The 19585-nt window shown below is 46.1% G+C and overlaps 1 protein-coding gene across 4 annotated transcripts in view; it reads left to right on the forward strand.

The window, feature by feature from the left end:
* Nucleotides 1-19585, forward strand: part of ADGRL1 (adhesion G protein-coupled receptor L1) — a 979436-nt gene that overhangs the window by 288190 nt on the left and 671661 nt on the right. For all 4 annotated transcript variants that reach the window (XM_069603973.1, XM_069603976.1, XM_069603977.1 and 1 more), the window contains exon 2: nt 13314-13494. In XM_069603973.1, the coding sequence (XP_069460074.1) occupies nt 13362-13494 (133 nt within the window). In that variant the 5' untranslated portion in view covers nt 13314-13361. The remainder of the gene's footprint in view (nt 1-13313; nt 13495-19585) is intronic.

Below are 19585 nucleotides of genomic sequence, written 5' to 3' on the forward strand. Positions count from 1 at the left end.
CTTCACAGGGTACTTGGAGGGCCGTTTTGGCCTGATGCTGTTCGTGAGGACCTGGATTGGGGGTGTTGAGAGCTAAGCTAGTAGCCAAACTCCCCCTTTGACGCTGTGATTTAACGCCTTACACAGTGAGAAACCGGAGTAATAACGTGTGCAGTTGGACACGCTCCACCAAGCTTTGAGGTCTCATTATACATCATGCAAAAATATATCGGGATCCATTTTGTTTAATCTAAACCATCACAGTGAGAGCAAATTGTATGTTGCATACAGTACAGTCGCCATTAAAAGCAACGAGAAGCCTTGCAAAGAAGTAGGATCTCAGGCACCCATGACTAAAATTGACAGGGAAGCATTTCTTGTAACACTGAGTATATTTTGTTACAAGCCTATAGTTCTCCATAGAATGCATCAATACAGTGTTTCGCACTATAATATTTTAAGGTGACTTCTTTAGGACAATGTGCTGTATATAAATTAACCATTTATGAGGCGCACAATGCAAAGGTATTAGAAACTGTACTGCATGGATAGTTCCAAAAAGCGAATTTCGGAAATTGCCAAGTAGGGGTGTAGTCTACTGTGAGGGAAGACCCTAAGTCAAATCCTTAATAACACCTCACAGTGTAGGGAGTGTTTCCATGCCACTGGATTCCTGGAAATCCTAATCTACGAGGCCCATAGAATGTGAAAAGATAAATGTAGGTGGGTTCTTTCTGAAACGGCTGCAGATAGGAAAGAAAAGGGACTGTGCGATTGGGTACATACCCATATCTTGTATACTAAGTTGTTATTGCCCCCTTGAATGCCCTGTCCTGATCATTATCGATTGCGCTCCCAAAACACCCGGAAAGAGCATCTGGCCAATCAGGTGACCGGGAACATGGGTAGAATCCAACAGTAACTGCCTGCATTCTCACTCTCATCAGCATACGTCCCCTGTGTGTCAGCCTTCTTTCTTTCTGCCCTGGTACCTGAAGGTCCTTTTTCCCCTGATGCCCATTTCCCCTCTACAGGGTCCCATGGAATGCCGCTGCACCCCTACTTACCCCCTCTTGCTGCTCCGGCAGTGCTCCATCTGGATGGCTACTTTGGAAATAGAAAAAGGACTTAGTCTCTTTACTATCTTCCACTGTGGCCATCTTAGTTTTGCAGGTTTTTTTAATGGAAATTGGGCATGTGAGAAAGTCGTAGCTGCAATTTAACTTTAAAAAAACGATTTGAATCAAAGGGGGGGCACCAGGGAGTTAAGTGGATAAACAGTGCTATGTGGGGGAGACCGGGACACTAACATCTGTGAGCCCTTGCGAGGCCCTCGCTGGGCTTGAATATAACCTCCTTTTATTCCTTTCCATTAGGATATGCTAGAGATTATCGCATCTCTCTTCTGGCAGTAAACTGAAGGCCAGCTGCAACTTTTAAAACTTCCCCTCATTAATATTTTAATGTTTCTATTATGTTTTCCATTCGTGAAAGGTCTGTTAAAGACTGAAAGTGTTAATTGAACTCAAATACCTATGCTAGAAGGACAAGATAAATGCTGGGCGGTTTGGGCAGGGCTACAAGCCTGCCAACCACCCTGGGTATTTGGGTTAACCTCTGACTAAGTTAATAACTTTCAGTTATGTTTATTGTATTGTAATGTGTTTGTGTGGTTACCCTGAAATCATGGACTGGATTTGGCTTTTGAGGACGGGTGAGATCTCAGTCATTGCATTCAAGGGATCTGCGTACTGTGATGGATTAGTAATTCAAGGTGGACAACTGCTTGTGGATTTCTCAAAATAGACCATTTTATTAAAGAAAATATAATGATAAAATACCTTGCTTGCCCTACTCCACAGAGTAATTCCCTGCCTAGTCTAAAAGCTAAGGGAACATTCTCAAGCATGGGTAAAGTGGCCCTCAGACGAAACAGCCAATACACAAAGATCATTATATAGCAACACAATGTAATAAACAATATCAACACAACATCTGAATGGCCTTCTCCACTCCTGGATACGATTCCTTCCACAGTTTTTAAAGTCATCTTCAAAGTGTTCAGCAAGAGAAAATAAAGGTTTTGAACCAGCTCTTGAAAGTTCAAAGTCACAACAAAAGTTCAACCAACAAAAATCCAATTATTTGTTCCTGGATGAAAAGGTCCCCTTCCAACTTCCAGAAAATAAATAGCACAAATGGCAATCCTGGCCTAATTTGCCACAGTTAAAATGAAGGTGTAATATTCCCCAATATCAATAATACACAATTCTTTAGGACTTCTTCAGTTCCAACTTTACATTTGGTCTGTTTGTCAGGATGCTTTCTCTGAGCTGCTGCTTCTGTTTCCAACTACCACACTTCTACTGTTGGTACTATGGGAACAGTCACCTTTGTCCCACAGTATGTTACTGCTTCAACCAGGTCAATGCGACATCTGCTGACAACTGTATATACCACCACAGGTCAAGTATTCCTAATACTGCTTCAGTACTTTTGAATTATTAGGTAGATTGTTCCTGACACTTCGACCTCTTCAGGTACGCAAGGCACTCTTCCTTTTAATCACTTTCTTAAAAGAGCCAGCCATTCTGCCTCATTCGTCTGTCTGACAACCATAAGAAGAACCTGCTAATGCTCATAAGACTCTCTTCCTTCTACCTTCAGATGTCCTTCTCACCATAGGTTGTCCTCTGCTTCAAAGTGTTCTTCACAAGCTTTTAATTCCCCTTGCCCTGCTTTATACCCAACTTTCTGACAGTTACCAGCCTGAAATCTTACCCAGGAGCTTATGCGCTATTCTCTCAGCTTCAGGTAACAATGGTGTACTTGTTTCTTATACTACTTGACCGTTAACCAGTTAGTTAGATGACTCTTTAACTCTTTGCAAGGCAGGTTTCACTATGAAAAGGCAAGGCCTATTGGCTTGGGTAATGCTTGCTCTTCTCTTCAAGGCTTTAAACTCTTTACGTCTTGGAAATAGAAGGAATGTCACTTCTGGATACAGTAAAGAGTTCAGTCTTCCAAGTGAAAACACAATAGGGCACATGTGACCGCTCAAGTAGTTTTCAAGGTTTAAAGTTGAGTAAAACCTTATATTCCGTATAAAGGAAAATAATGAAGTATATACTTCTTTTGGGAATTATAATTATGCACACAAGATCTCCTTTTGATGTAGTTTTCACTCTGTTACTTGTAACTCATATATAGACATGGTTCGGTATTCGGTAATGTTTTAGAAGCATTCCCTTGTACTGATTAGGGGCATATGGCCATTCCGTTATACAGCAAACAGTCTTTGGATACATCAACACTGGCTTTTAAGTACTTTAGCTTCACGCACGTATAGTGATCTTCATTATACGTGAGTGCTACAATTCCATTGATAGCAAGACTTCTGTTATAACGACTTTTCCTCGCAGTAGATATTACGTGAGTCAGTTAGGAGCTGGCTACAATTTCTAGCAAGGCTCCTGCAGTGTATTTGAATGCTGTGCTTCACTCACCGGCTTCAATGACACTGGTTCTCCGATTTCCTCTGCCTCTTCTACTACTTCTGGCACGCTGGGGAACCACACCCCTTTCCAGCATGGGTGCCTTTGGTCCGGCCACTAGATGTGGGAGTTTCCTTTTCTTCTGAGAGTCTCGGCTTGACTTCAGCTTCTGGCCTTAGTCTCCTGCACTTCCACGGCTCTGCATTCCCTGCAACACGGCTCAAATGGGGAAAACGCAGCCTTCTGCACGTCTTACACTGCTCAGCCTCTGCATTTCAGAATTTCAACTAACTAAATATTAACTGCTTTGTCTGTATTTGAAGAAAGATCTAGAAGGTAGTGCAAAAGCAGAGAAAGAGGAGGACGGGACAAAAGCACGAGGAGGGAGAGAAATGGGCAAATAGTGTAGTAGAGAATGGAGGAGAATCGAGAAAAGAGCCACGACAAAGAGCAGAAACAACATAGGCAGCTGTGGGAAGAAAGAGCCTGGATACAAGATTGGGCAATAATGATAGTAAGTGAAAAGGGAGATATGAAGAATAGTCGTGGTGGAGGGACATGGAGGTAGCAAAAATCCTCAAAAAAGGAAGAAGTAACTCAGTAAAGATAACGAGGAAAGAGGGAGAGGGAGAGACAGGAGGACTCGAAAGCCTAGGGGAAAACAGTCAAGAAGCAAATAGAACTTCAGAGAGTGGGAAAGTGCTCGGGTAGAGGCAATGAGTGAGAGGTAGGCAGACAGAAGGGTATTGTGTACAGTATGTTGCAGAGAAAGAAAGATCAGAGGTATGATATGATATGGCATTTGTAATGCGCCTATACACAAGTGTTTCAAGGCGCGACGAGGCAGGGGGGGAAGAAGGGGAGACAGACAACGATCCTACTAGGCCAGGTGTCATTAAGATCGCGTAAGTGCAAAGGGTAGAGGGAAAGGGAAAAGTGCAAGGGGGAAAGGGAGAGGGGAAAGTGCAGTACAGGGTTAATAGCATACAGCAAACAGGATAAATAACAAGGGCCAGCTGGTGGCAAGTGCAAAGTAAGTGCAGACAAGTGCTGGGAAGGGGGACTGTAGGGATACAGACACAGTCCCGTAGTGCAGGGGTTGCCATGGAGGCAGTGCAGGGGAGAGTGGCTGGGCCAAGGACCGAGAATGGTGAGTGGCCCAGTTGCAGATTCAGTACAGTTTCAGTAGTATTAGCAGGGGAGAGGGCGAGAGAAAGCGGAGGCAAAGAGGAAGGTTTTTAGATGCTTCCGGAACCGGAGATGGTTCTCCTCAAGTGTCAGGGAGGCAGGAAGGCTGTTCCAGAGGGAGGCCCCTGCAGCGGAGAGAGATCTGCCCCCAACTCGTTGTTTGGAGAAGCGGCTGACCCTGAGGGAGTTGGAGGCGGATGAGCGAAGAGCTCGAGAAGGAAGATATTTAGGAAGAGAGAGTTGAAGGTATTTTGGCCCAAGGCCCCAGACGGCCTTGTGGACAATGCAGAGGGTTTTGAACTTGATCCTCGCAGTCACTGGGAGCCAGTGCAGTGATTTCAGTCCTGGAGAGATACGGTCCCTCGGCTTGAGGCCAAGGACAAGTCTCGCAGTCCTGTTCTGGATGAGTTGCAAAGGGCAGAGAGTAGAGGCGGGCAGATTTAGATAGAGGCTGTTACAGTAGTCCAGCTTCGAGAGAACCAGGGCTCTAGAGACAGTGATCTTCTGGGGGAAGGAGAGGAAAGGAAGGATACCTCTGAGGAGGTGTAGCTGGTAGTGTGACTTCTTAGAGACGTCGGATATGTGAGGAGAGAAGGAGAGTGTGGAGTCGAAGATGACATCTAGGAAGGTAGAGGACATCTAGGAAGGTAGAGAGATGCATGAACTTAGGGGACGAAAAGTGACGAGGGGAGAATTAAAGAGAGAGAAAGAAAAGACCAGTGAATCAGAGGAGGAGATGGAGAAAGACAAGACGGGAGAGACATAGAAAGACAACACCAGTCAATTAGAAGGAGAGATAGAGAAAGACAAGATCAGTGAATCAGAGGGAAAGACCTAAAAAGACGAGGCTAGTAAATCAGAGGAAGAGACAGAGAAAGACTAGACCAGTGAGTCAGAGAGAGAGACAGAGAAAGACAGGACCAGTGAATCAAAAGGAGAGACAGAGAATGACAAGACCAGTGAATCAGAGGAGGAGATGGAGAAAGACCAGACCAGTCATCAGAGCAGAGACCGAGAATGACAAGACAAGTCAATCAGAGGGAGAGACAGAGAAAGACAGATCAGTGAATCATAGAGGGAGATTGAGAAAGACAAGACCAGTCAATCAGAGCAGAGACAGAGAATGACAAGACCAGTGAATCAGAGGGAGAATCAGAGAAAGACAACACCAGTCAATCAGAGGAGAGATAGAGAGAGTATGACAAGACCAGTGAATCAGAGGGAGAGACAGAGAACGCCGAGACCAGTGAATCGGAGGGAGAGACTGAGAAAGATAAGGCAAGTGAGTTGAAAGGAGATACAGAAAAAGACAAGGCCAGTGAATCGGCGGGAGAGACAGAAAGACAAGACCAGTGAATCAGAGGGAGAGACAGAAAGACAAGGCCAGTGAATCAGGGGGAGAGAGAAAGACCAGGCAAGTGAATCACAGGGAGAGACGGAGAAAGACCAGGTTAGTTACTCGGAGGGGGAGACAAAGAAAGACAAGACCAGTGATTCGGACGGAGAGACAGAGAAAGACAAGGCCAGTGAATCAGGGGGAAGAGACAGAGAAAGACAGATCAGTGAATCAGAAGGAGAGATAGAGAGAAAGACAAGACCAGTAAATCAGAGGGAGTGACAAATAATGACAAGGCCAGTGAATCAGAAGGAGAGATAGATAGAAAGACAAGACCAGTGAATCAGAGAGGAAGGAAGAAAGAGTGGGAGAGAGGAAGTGAAATACAGAGAGATGTGTGTAGATGGGGTAATTAGGAAACAAGGAGAACATACAATAAGGGAGGGGGGCAAAAATCAGAGGGAAGCCGGGAAAGAAGGAGGCGGGAGTGATGTAGAGAGAAACAGACAAGAGCGGACAAACAACGAAAGAGGTTCAGACAAGATGGAGAAGACACGGGCGGAGAAGCAGAGAGTCGGGTGCAGAGAGGGAAATTAGAACTAGGCGAGAGAGAGAAATCTCAGGAAAGGAGCAAGTGGCTGGTTTGCCGCGTAGGGGAAGGAAGAGGCGCACACGTACAAAACACATCACAAGGTTATAAGAGGGTGAGATGGAGGGAGATTCATGCAAAAGAGGGGAGCGTGATTGGATTATTACTGAGCGAGAGGACGAGATGACTGCACAGCCCAGAACGGCTATTACAGGCGGTGAAAGAGAAATGGATGTAAATGCGAAATCATAGGAGGGCGCGAGATGGATCCGGGCCCGCGAGATTGTGGAGGGGGTTATTAGGAGGAGAAAGAGCCGATGCGGAATTGAGAACACCGAGATGTTATTACAGGAGGAGGCCGCGGCGGGCGACGAGCAGAGAACAGCCTGCCAGCGGAAGGAGTGTGCGATCAGGGTCCCAAGGAAGAGCGAGAGCGATGGGCACGGAACAGAGCTTGGCGGGGTCATTAGACAGGCAGGAACGAAGACAGAGTGATCATTAGACAGGGGAGAGAGATGAGCTCTGGGAAGCTCATAGAGACGGCAGAAGGGGCCCGCGATGCGGCCGTCGGGTCAAGGAAATGGAACGAGATGATAATAAGAAGGGAGCCAATCAGAGTGCGGGCCATGAGAAACGAGAGAGTTCCCGGGTTAGGAGTAGACCGCGCTAGACCGCAAGACTATGAAAAACAAAGTGGGTGCCAGTCAGGGGAATAGAGAGATGATGAGGGTGTGGATCAGGAGGCGAGAACCAGACCACGAGAACACCAAAGAGAGTGAGAGAGACAATGACAGTGTCGATCAAGTGAGAGGGGATGATGGAGTCGATCACGTGAGAGGGGATGATGAGATGATGATAGTGTAAGTCGAGAGAACGGAGAGCACGATGCTCAGAGTGTGCACCCTGAAAATAGTGAGATGATGAGGGTGCGGAAGAAAAGAGAGAAACTAGCAATGTTATGTCAGTGGCCATGAGACGGAGCGAATCATTGAAGAGGAAAAAGAGTGAGACGAAGAGCATGTGCATCAAGAGATGAGCGAGGCAGTGGCCGCTTTGATCAAGTGAGAGATGATGATGGTGTCCATCAAGTGAGAAGGGATGATGGTGTCGATCATGTGAGAGATGATGATAATGCGTGTGAAGGCAAGAAAGAGCATGTGAGATGTTGAGTATACATCTCAAAAATAGCGAGATGATAATAACAGCTTTATTCAGCATTTGTGCCATCAAAGCAAAAATTCATTCCATAAAAAAGAAAATAAAAATCATATAAAAGCCTCACGACTGGAAGAATTGCATCCCATTTTAAAACAATTTAAAACCATCAGCCAGATTAATTCCCCACGTGTCAGCACAAACTCAACCTCCCTAACCACACCCTGTGCAAATATTTTAAGTAGCAAAGGTTGAGGTCGTCGCTTTTCCAACATAAGTCCATCATCGCATCTATTGCCCTTCGAATGTCTTTCAATTTAAAAATTGGCTTTAGGTACCTGGCTCGAAAGTCATTGTCGCTAGGGCAGAGCAAGATGAAATGGAGGGCAGACTCACATGGTGCCCCACACGCCAAACATTTGGCACCATTTGGTCCATTCCAATTCCTCCTAAAAAGAGCCACGCGCAGGGTCCCTGCTCTAAGATCGATCGTAAAGGCGCAAACAAGAGTAGCCTGGATGAATAAGGTTTAGATATTGCTGGTAACCATAGGTTAGGTTGGTCTGCAGATACTGTTGGCCACAAGAAAGCCTTGCAGAAGCTATCTCCACCGTTCGGCTACTGTCCAATCTGCATGCTGACTTTGCCATCATTTTGGAGTTGGATGGCATACCAAGTTGTTGTTCCCAAAATGATCCATTCTCATGCACCGAAATGTTATGAGCTTCAGCCACGGGGTTTGGCCGGCCCCCTTCCATTGCCAGGTAGTTGTTCAACAGTTCTCTAAACGTGTGGAGCCCAGGTACCGTCCAAATACGGACCCAGAAAGGGAGTGATTTAATATATACCCAATGCTCATAAATCGCATTCATTGTGCAGTATTGCATTGGGCGCTACTGGGTTGCAACAGCAGGGATTTCAAAAATGTATTTTCAACCTCACTCAAAGCCCCAGTTTTTGCATGGCCCCAGCTGTCTGCACCATCCATTGAGGCTGGGGTAGCTTGTAATCTGTACAGTTCTAGAGCTGCGTTCAAAGCTCCACTCCCATGTGTTTGAAAAATCATCCTAATGCCCCCACCGTGATATGACATGATTGGCTATTTATGACTTGCTTAATACCCAGAGGTTTCTAAGCGCAGACCCGGGGATCGAACCTGTGTTGCTCCATGTTGCCTGCTTCCAAGGCGAGCGCATTGCCCATGAGCAATTCTCCCTATGTTTATTTAAAGTCATGGTAGCATTTGTTCCTTTCTCAGCAAAGCACAAACCCAAGTAGTTGTAGGTATTAGCCTGCTCCAGTTTTACTCCGTCTAGCTCTATGTTGACCTTCTAGCTAGAGGATAAGAGGGCAGGTGAAAAGGGAGACAACGGCAATGTCATGCAAAAGACGCGCGGCCATGACAATAAGCGAAACACCCAAAAGAAGACAAAGAGTGAGACAACCAGCATGTGGATCATGAGATGAGCGAGACAATGTGTGGCTCATTAGTGCAGGCCAAGAGCGAGGAAAATTCGAAATAAACAAGAGATAGGAGAGTGTGAATCAGAAGAAGAGAGAGGTTGGATATTTGGAATCGCACTGAATCGTGTTGCTTCTATACACATGCTCCTCCACTGCGATCACTTGTCTATACCGCTCTTCCTATTCTTTCCTGAAAACATTTTGTAACTTCTTTTTTCAACTCCCACCTTTTTAATATTTGAACCATGTATGGTGCTCCGAGACGCTCTGAGTAGGGCCAGCGCTAAACAAAAATTCAAATAAAAAAATCAATGTATTATTTTACTTAAATCCATCCCTCACTGACCTCGGCTGAGAATTTAGGACCCTGGGTTTTTCAGCTTCACTCCTACTGGGATCAGCGATTTCTAGAGAACTGCGTCCCCATGAGACGGATTAGCAGAAAATCTTAGGAAAAAGAATTGGTAGGCTTCTGGTGAAGGTTTATAAGCTGAAACGTGTTGAGCTGAGGGATTTCTGGGACGTTGACGAGGGCTAATGTCTTTTCTTAATGTCTAAGAAACAAAATGATTGTTGAACATCAACTATCGGCATAAGGATGTTCTGGAAAGTTTGACACATACAAAATGGCGTCACAGTTCAGTTGAACGCCCCACTTCAATCGCTTGCAGAAGTTGAATCCTGAAGGTTACGCATTCTGGAACTTTGATTTGCTAAAGGGACAGTGTCCCACCACATCTTAGAATATGTGGTGGGAGGCTTTTAGGGGTGCAGGGGAAAAAGTCACTAACCTGGCAACATTTGCCCATGGGACATTTTGACCTAGACCCCTTTATAAGAGACCAGGTGAGCCAGGATTGCTCACCCCGCCCTCATAGTCCCATGAGGTGACAGGAAACCTTCTAGACGATAGTGCCATTATCCTTCTAAACCACCATAGTGTCCCCTCTGACCCTCTGCTTGGCTGTCCTGTAGTGTTAGATGCATAACCCCACTGAGATTGTCCTTTTCCATCCCCCTGCTTCTGCGTCCTCTACGCCTCATGGGAAGGTCCTCTGGACGCATAGACATGGACAAGGTCCCACCCGGAACTGCCTTATTAATCAAGGTCCAGAACCGCTAGCTGTGCCTGTACTGTATGTTGCTGTTATCTGGGAGCAGAAAGCTCTACTTTAAATCTTAAAACAATATGCATAAAATTGGATAAAAGCAGCAAATCGGTTCAAATTAATAGCCTCCAAAAGGACCCATCGACCATAGATATTTTGGTTATTGGCAACCATTCTGATGTCTGGCTTGGCCCACTTTGGCCGCCAGAATTAGGCGTCGGGCCCAAACCTTCCTCTAAAATAAAGAGCTTGCACACCGTTATTGACTCCAAGTCATCTATGCCCACCCTGTAACCCCCTGCCACCACCCGCAATCCTCCAAACCAACCCCCCCAAACATCCGACCCCTGCACTCAGCAAGAGTTTGTTGACTCTTCGTGTTTGAAGCCATGTTGTCCCTTCTAGTCCATTGGCCATCGCATCCAGACAACCACTGTGCTGGTGTTTTCCTTGTGGGATTAGTTCACCAGTGACTACTTGGGTCTTGCTAAATCCTTGACTATATGTCTTCGGCGTCTGCTGCAGGCCAGTGCTTGCTGCTTGATGAGAATCTGGAAATGTGACCATGTCTGCCCGACAATCTTTGCACTGGGTCACTGTAGAATGCAAGGCTCTGAGCACTATGCACTGTGTATGGTATGCCCTCCACATCCCCTCCCGCTCTGCCATCTACATTCTGAAGGTTTAGACCACACAGATTTCTGAAACGTGCTTCAATATTACTCCTGATTTTGCTAAAAACCACAACATTATGGCAAGTTCACCAAGCCTTTCTGTGAGTTCAGACTATGGCTACCATCATCCCTCAGTATTGACTACGATGATTAGGGCTAATAGGAGTTGTAGTCCAAAACATCTGGAGAACCTAAGGTTGCAAACCCCTGCTTTAGGGGACACTCGTTAGGGTGTGGCTCTTTCCTTAGTGGCAGGAAGCCATCAATGTGGTGTTGGTGCGCTTTGCAAATAACCTGTAAAAGAATATAAGGGCGGCACTGTGGGCCGGTCCCATGGACTACCATTGATTAGCAGTGTCTGGTTGGATTCAACAGGTGCAGCTACTCACTGCACGGTATTTCTTTTTAATTTATGAAAAATACTTGAGTGCCAGAGAGGATAAATCTGGAGACCATATTTTCAGCAGCACTGCATAGTTGCCAGCATGATCCATTCTCATCTTTGGGTGCATTCTGGGACCTGTAGTCTTATAATTGGCAAAGCAGTACTACAAGTCCCATAGTGACCAGAAGCAACCAGGACTGGATAAGCACCTAGGGGTTGGAATTGTTCATGTTGGCAACTATGACACTGGTGTGTGTTCTTCTCATAAACTCATGTTTTCACTGCGTCGGGATGGCGTAAAGCGCCTGAGAGAATCTAGGACTGTGCTGTGCTCAGTTCTAGAGAAAACCCCACAAGCTTAGTCTCCATCTCGGACCCTGTGGCGCCTGCCTTGACAGGACAGAAGTGGATGTGAGAGGCTGAGTGTGGTGGGTGCGGGAGAGGATGAGCATGCTAACTTAGAAATTAAAGAAACATAATGTTCCAAGAACTGCTTAAGCCTTACAGAACTGCAAACTCAAATGCAGTCTCCAGAGAAGATATAAGCTTCAATATTGTGTAATGTGTTTGCGGAAAACCTATTGCTATCATGCAGTATTCTTAAGCACGATCCTTCTGAGCACATGCGCAGTACCGCATTTATAAATATGTCTGCAATCATAGCAATGCTATTGAAATAAATTCATTTGGGGACAGCTAAGCACATTTATTTTAGGAATGCATATTTGAGAAAGGTGACTAATGGCATGTTTCGTGAGTAATTGCTTCTTCAGGACTCGCTGTGTGAGCGCTTTCACATTATATTTCTCTGCATCTGGATGGCTGCATTTTGCACCATGATTTCTATAGTGTGTGAAGTCTGCAAACTGCACCCCCCCTTAACTCCTGATCAAAGAATGAAATTGACTATTAGCCTAATTTAGGCATCTGAAGAAGTCAAATGTTTACCGTCCGTAGGGATAAGACCAGTGCAAACATTGAATGGTCTTAATCACTGAGACCCCTCATCAGCTGAGCCGGTGACCCCGCAAGGAGTAATCAGTAGCATGGATCTATAACTAAACTCTGTGGTAAAACAGAGGTAGAGGATGCAAACACGCAGTCTCTGTCTATGCCCCAAAACTCTTGAATCTAATAGCCGTCAACATCAGAACCACCTCCTCCCTCCAGCCATTTACTCAAGAAATCAAAACCCCTGTCATCAAGGTGCACACCTGTAAGATATATGATATGATATTTTATTTGTATCGCGCTCATACACAAGTGTTTCAGAGCGCAACGAGGCAAGGGAGGGGGAACAAGGGAGAACAAAACAACGCTCTTACTAGGCCCAGTGACATTGAGAACGTCCAAGTGCATGGGAGAGGGGGAAAAGTGCTGAGCCGGGGATAAAACAGCAACTGGTAGTGCAGCCAGCAAGTTGGCAAGTACAAGGTTAAAGCGCAGAGAAGGGGTGTCTGGTAAGTGCAGGTAGGGGGACTGTAGGGTTACAGATAAAGACCCAAGTGCAAGGGTTGCCAGGAGGTAGTGCGGGTGTATGGCTAGGTGTGCAGGGACCGGGGCCTGAAAATCAGAGGGTAACCAGGTGCCCTGAAGATATACACGCCCTGAACCCACATAGCCCAGTATCGCTCCTGATAAGCACAATATGTACAACCCTTTCATAAGAGGACACATTGCTTATAAATGAAGGGGCCGCTGGCACACTTGGATAAGACAATTTTATTACACTCGGAGTTCATTAACAGTGGCAAAAGGCTCTTCCAAGCACAACATAAGGAGGCATACCTTTTTTATGAAGGAGTAAAAGGCAAAACAAGTTATGCATGTTTGAACTGATACTGAACTAATACTCATTGGCTCCCAACAAAAGAGCTTTTATTTGATTGATTGCTTAGTCTTCCCTTATCTGATTCTTTTCATGTTGTGTTTTTTCACAGGTTCCCAGCCGACACCCCCCACCCCAGGCAAATCGGTGATGCCTGCAGATGGCTCTGGGCTTCAGCGCTGAGCATCCCTGGAGCAAGGGAATGCTAGCGAGTAGGGGCAACATGGCCGCCTTAACACGTGCACTCTGGGCGCTCTGCGTGGCAACGTTTTGGCTCGCCTCAGCAACGCAAGGTAAGGCCAACACCGGGATGGTACTGATGATGTGGTCGCGGACACCTGTGATGAAACAAGCTAGCAATGCCTCCAGAATCGATTCAGATCGGGGACCCCGAGTTCTGTAGATTTCATACCGCGCAGCGCTACCACCCAAGGGCAGTCTCCAGGCGCTCAGGAGTTCGACTACCTGCCACTGGGGCTATGTACATGTGTTTGGGGTGTGGGAAGCAACGGTGTGCATTGCATAGACCCTGTAGAAATAGGCCTCAGCCGCCCTTCACCAGAAGAATTCATCATACATGTTTCGTGCAGAGTAGTGCTTTCTCAGGGTGATGCTCCGGGGTGGTGGGAGGTTACAGGCTGGGGGCGGGGGGCGGTGGGGTGCTGAGAACTTGCGAGGGTGAGTTGCTTCATATCTTACTTTTGGCTGATGGGGTGTGACTGTTCTTTTATTTCTATGTTTTGTGGCTGCTCCGTCCCAGACTCGAGCACCGCTTTAACAATCTAACTTTCCCCCACAGTAAGGTCTTCTGGCTGCAGTAAAATAACGAAAGAAAAACACTGAGGTCAAAAACTATGTATTTTTAAAATGGAATTTTGCAATTTCTCTTTTTTTTGCACATTTTTTTATATTTTAATGTGGGTGGGGACAACCCCCACTTCACCCATATCCCACCACATTAATTTATACTCTAACCCCACCCCTATCTATTTTTTCAAAATAATGTGTAACAATCCAGCAAAAATTCGATAAAAGAAATTTGTTGTTTTCGTCCTCAGTATTTTGCAGTTCGGCTTTTTTGCAGCGATACCGTTAATTCCCTGTCGATTCCAATAGAATGTTATTGACATTGGACACAAAAGTAGTCTCAAAAACACAGAATTGAGACCATGGAAAGAATTAATAGAGACAGAGCAAATTACTTCAGAAAAGGGTAGATGTGCTCTGTGATAGGAAACAAAGCCACAGGTGCACTGAAAACCTAGGGCATTCTGTAATGCACAGACGTAGAATTCAGGCCAGATATGTAGGTTAGCGCCAGGAGCCAATGCTAATATGTAATCATTATAGAAAGCTATGTGCCGTGTTCCCGTGCAGCCCAACCTCTGGGTGCTTGGTTGCAAGCCATATAAATATACATTTTATGTGGCCCTTGATGTAGGCGTTCCGCCGCTTTCTAGGTTCTCCCACCTTTAGAAGATAAATGAATGGAGGATCCGGGAAGATGGTGATTTTTCCATGATCAGAAAAGGTGTTGAGCGAGGAAGCTACGGTTTGTCCCCGAATTTCTGGTTCTTAAGTCTGCAACTAACCCTCTCGACCACATTTTAATCACTAGACCAGACTGTCACCTTTGCATCACATACTCCGCCTCGGGTTGAGGTAAGTTGTGATAGTCGTGGATTCCTTTCTAGGCATGCCTGGATCGCGATGGCCTCTATGGTCGCGCAGCCTCAAGGCCCAATCTTGCCTACCAGATCCGTCCCAGGACGGAGTACGTGAATGCGCGCGCACAGAAAATAAGGATTTGCCCGGTTCTCGCTTGCGGCTACCGTACTGAAGCGCCGAGCGCTTGCCCTTTGCACTTGCCCTTCGCACTTGCCAATCTCTTCTGATTGCTCTCGTTTCTCCCAGGTGCGGATACTGTTTTGTGGCTTCCTGGAGATAGTCCAAATCAATTGCCACAAATTCTCTTTCGGAATATAGGAGAGAATTTTCCCTGACGCAGGGTCTCCGCTAGATTTCTCTTCACACAGTCCTGCCAGGGTCAGTGTACAGAGTTTAATTTCAAAGGACCAGCAGGGCATGGACTTCTATCAGTATCCAAGCCAATAATTGATCAGAGGGAGAGAGTAATTATCCGGGAATGCGAGATTTTGCAAGAGCATTTTTCGTCGTAGATTTAATTGAGTTTATTCCATTGCATTTTGCAGAAAATATATGTGGGGGTGGGCTTAGATTAATAATCCTATAGGAATGATAAGAGGGGGCTGTGACGGTCCCCTCCCGCATATAATGGAGGCAAAATCACCCATTAAAAAATAATCTACTTCAACAAAAAAACTCGACAAAATAATATAGAACCAATTATCCTACGCCAAAGCCATATGTACTGTGAGGCATTTCACTGTCCGCACTTGACAAATGGGGTGCGATTTCTTTCCGGTCTCCTCTTTTTTGAGCGTCCCACATTTTTGAATATGAAGGCCCAGGATGTTATAAAAAGTTGGACACTGCTACAAAACTGATCACAAACATTAAGTCTGTAAATAAATTGCATATACCACAATCTGGCACGTGGATGTAATGTACATGTAATCTGGCACATGTAACGTGGAGGCCCCATCAGGGAGGCAGCTAACAAATAAAATGTCATGGAAGTGTTGAACCCGTGCCTCTAGCGAACCAGGCGCTGCCTGAGGTTTCAAGGGTGCCCTTGCATGGATTGACCACAGAACATACACACCCGTACACCTACTGTGACCAATCAACTTCCAGGGCACCCCACACCTCTAGTACACCATAAGGGATCCAAACAGCAGTGCAGTCGTTTGCTGCTCAAGGGGCTCGACTGGCTCGAAAATGTCCTTTAAGACGGCCGTCGGTAAATGCTTGTCGATGCACTTGTCCTAGCTTCTTCACTGGGCTTGTGTCGTCCTTTAAGGTGGACGGGCGAAAGCTGAGGAGAGTATTTCAGGCAGCTGCCTTGTCCTTGTCCTTGGTTCAGTTCAGAGACTCTCTCACACTTCCCACCAAGGAAGCTTGCTGCAGAGCCTAGCAGGGCACGCTGTGTGCTGGCTGGGTACCAGTTCTGGAGCTGCTGGAGGGTCCTCTGGATTCAGTATCTCCCTCTGTTTCCTGCGAAATGTTTAGGGGAGGGATCCTGATTCCCCCTTGGAGGCCCTGGCCTTCCTTCATGAAGTAGTGATGAATAGTATAGTTTGTGGTATAAGCACGAAGATACATAATACTGTTATGTCCCAGTCATTATCTTTTGTAGAACAGACTGGATGGAGTAAAAGTAACCCCATCTTTCAAAGATCTTACTCCCATCAAGCTTGGTGTACACGTAACCCCATAACGGTGCTGACCTTCTTGTGCCGACCTTCTTGTGCCAGATCTGGAGCAGGTATGTGGAGTCATTCTCCCTACTGAAATCGCTTCCTTTACTCAACACTTGTTGAAACCTCTTGCTCTGTTGTCTTGGCATCTCTCTTTCAGTTTGGTTGCTGATAAAACGCCTCCAAAATTTGTTTCCTCAACTTTGTCAATTTTGTGCGAGTTGTTTATGATTGTTCAACCAGCATGAGTGCAATTCTCCCTCCGGATTCAGTAATGTAGTCTGAAAGTTTGCCATGCATGGGAAAGGCCAACACCCCATCCGTGTGATGTTGCAAACACACCAGTGGTAGTCCCAAAGGGCGGTATAACATCTCTATAGAAGGGCTGGATAATACAGCTGCACACCTCTTGGTGAAACAATATTCTCTAGATGCTACTCAAAAGCTTATAAATTATACATGTGACCAGGGACTAATCGCAATATATGCACAGACCGACACAGAGGGTCTCATTCCGAGATTGGTGGTAGTCATGGCGCTATTTGCGCCATGACTGCCACCAATAACGTGTCCGGCACCGGTGTTGTGCAATGGGGACTTACCGGTGTAGTTTGACCCTGGCGGGACCGGTAAGTCCCCATTGCACAAACCATTCCCCATTCCCATTTGAGCCCTCGTAGGGCTCAACGGGGAGGGCGCTGATAATGGGCTCGGGACTTGCAGGCCTGTTATTAGCGCCCTGGTCCCTTAGCGAGACCCATAATGGACGTGTGGTCGGACCACACCTTCCTTACGGTCCCTGCCAAGAGACCTTGGAATAGGGCGGTAAGGGATTACCGGCACCGGTCTCCTTACCGGTGCCCGGTATCCCTTACTGCCCTACTCGTAATGACCCCCATAGATTGTAACTCAGTCCTGCGCTAAGGTGAAGCTGCTAGCCAATACGCTGGCTACCCGCTCCCTGTACAGCGCTGCACTGCTCTCGAGCTAGGTCCATGATTAAACAACACAATGAAATAAATAAATAAAGCCGGGATTATAGTGTCTGGGACCACTGGAGCCTTGAAGAGCCTGCGTAGCATAACACCAGCAGCTCTGTGGAGCTACTTTTGACTATCCAGAAATTACCGCCGGCAAAATGGAATTGGTGACGTTTTCCTCCAATAAGTCCTGTACTACTAGTCCAAGGGATATCATAATTAGTGAAAACACTGTAGGAATTGTCCAACTGCAATATAGGGGATTGGAGGGTAATCCTCGTCAAATACATCTTTTATTTCAAAATACCGTGATTTCATAAAACAACAAATCTATACATGAATTAAGAGCATTGAACACATTCAGTAAATATACAGAAATATATCATGTCACGTTAAAACACCTTTATAAATATAAATAATAATTGCAAAGATGTGACGTAGTCGACCTAAGGGAGCCAAGCTGGCTTTCAAACTATGGCCCTATTCGCACCGATGATATTATCAGCCACGCAAGGCAACACTGGCACAGCTTCTGATCAGGTGGAAACATGGCTGGCTCTCAACACCGGCGAGTGCCCTCAACCACCGGCAGGATCTCTCACGCAGGGGATACAACAGCACAACATGCACTAGGCTCAACTGGCACGTAGGGCCACTCGGACTCATCGTTGTACCATCATAGCACCAATTGGCCGTGACTGTGGCAAGTGGCAGTCTAGCCATTCTCATTCTTGCAATGAGTGCCCTACCAAGGCACGGCCCTAGGACTTGGTGATAGTTCTTGGACTTATAGAGCACACAGTGTGGGGTATTTCTCAAGGCCAGGCATGAATCCAAATTGGACTCCGTTGTTTTAAGAGCAGCCCACTCTTAAAAGAGTTATTTCGTGGACGGCCTTAAATTATCTAGGTCCTTCAAAATATCTTCCATTCCCAACGATCTCGGGTTGCGGGGGAGGGGGGCTTGACACATGTCTGAACCAAGGTAATGCGTTGGCTCCAAATAAACTACTAACATCTCAGATGCGTCTCTGTATTAAGCTAAATGGAGGGGCGGAGGGTGGCTGCACAGTTTTAAACAATATAGGTTCAAAATAAGCTACCTGGTCGATCACTTCACATTCCAACTCCAATCGGAAGGGAGCATTTGGGACTGAATTCAATAATTTCAAGAACATTGTATAAATAATTTATTTTCTATAGTCGTCATTTTGGCCAGGTTGGAATAACCCCAAAGTTCCACCCTATATAGAGCTGATGACATCATCTTAATTGCGTGCACTTTAAGTGCCGATTCAACCACACTGTTTCCATATCATTCAGAGAAAGTAATAATACTTCCCAATAGTGCATCGCTTTTCTCTATCCATGAATAATATCACATCCCAAGATAGTCCTAATATCAGACCTTCTCCATGGATACACCCCCTGTCTCTGTCTTTTGGTGCAGCTGAACTCCATCCATTTTGTCTTCTCGGTATGGCTATTTAGGCTGCTCCGGCTATAGAATGATTGTAAACAAGCAAGCGGCCTCTGCAGACCAGTGTGGATTTGGGATCAAAGACCTACATCATCTGAAAAATGAGCAGGCCAAGCTTCCCCTACCCTGGGGCATCCGGCTCAAGTCTCAAGATCTCATCCGGATAATTTATAAAGATCAAAAACAACGGGCCATGTGCACACCCCAGTTTAACACCCAAGTTCGATTGGAAGGGGCGTGTAGCGCCACCTCCTGGGCCACATCTCACCACAGCGGTATTACTGGAGTAGAGCTTTTGCTGGGCTGTAGAACGCCAGTAGGAACTCCTAGCCCGATGCACACCTCCCATAAGGCATCTCTGGATATTGAGTCACACACAGACCATCGGTCATCAAAGCAGACATGCAAAGTTTGAGTAGGCATACATGTTTTTGAATACTCCTGTAGAACCAGAATGCATGGTCAGCACACCCACCCCTACATGAAGCCCAGCCTGGTAGTGGGATATCGAATTCACATCTGCTGACCACACCATCAATCTATTTTTCAAAACCTTACCAAAGATTTTCGCTGAGCTATAGATC

This window comes from Ambystoma mexicanum, chromosome 3q (genome assembly GCF_040938575.1).
Source record: "Ambystoma mexicanum isolate Mex_15411 chromosome 3q, UKY_AmexF1_1, whole genome shotgun sequence".
NCBI lineage: Eukaryota > Metazoa > Chordata > Amphibia > Caudata > Ambystomatidae > Ambystoma > Ambystoma mexicanum.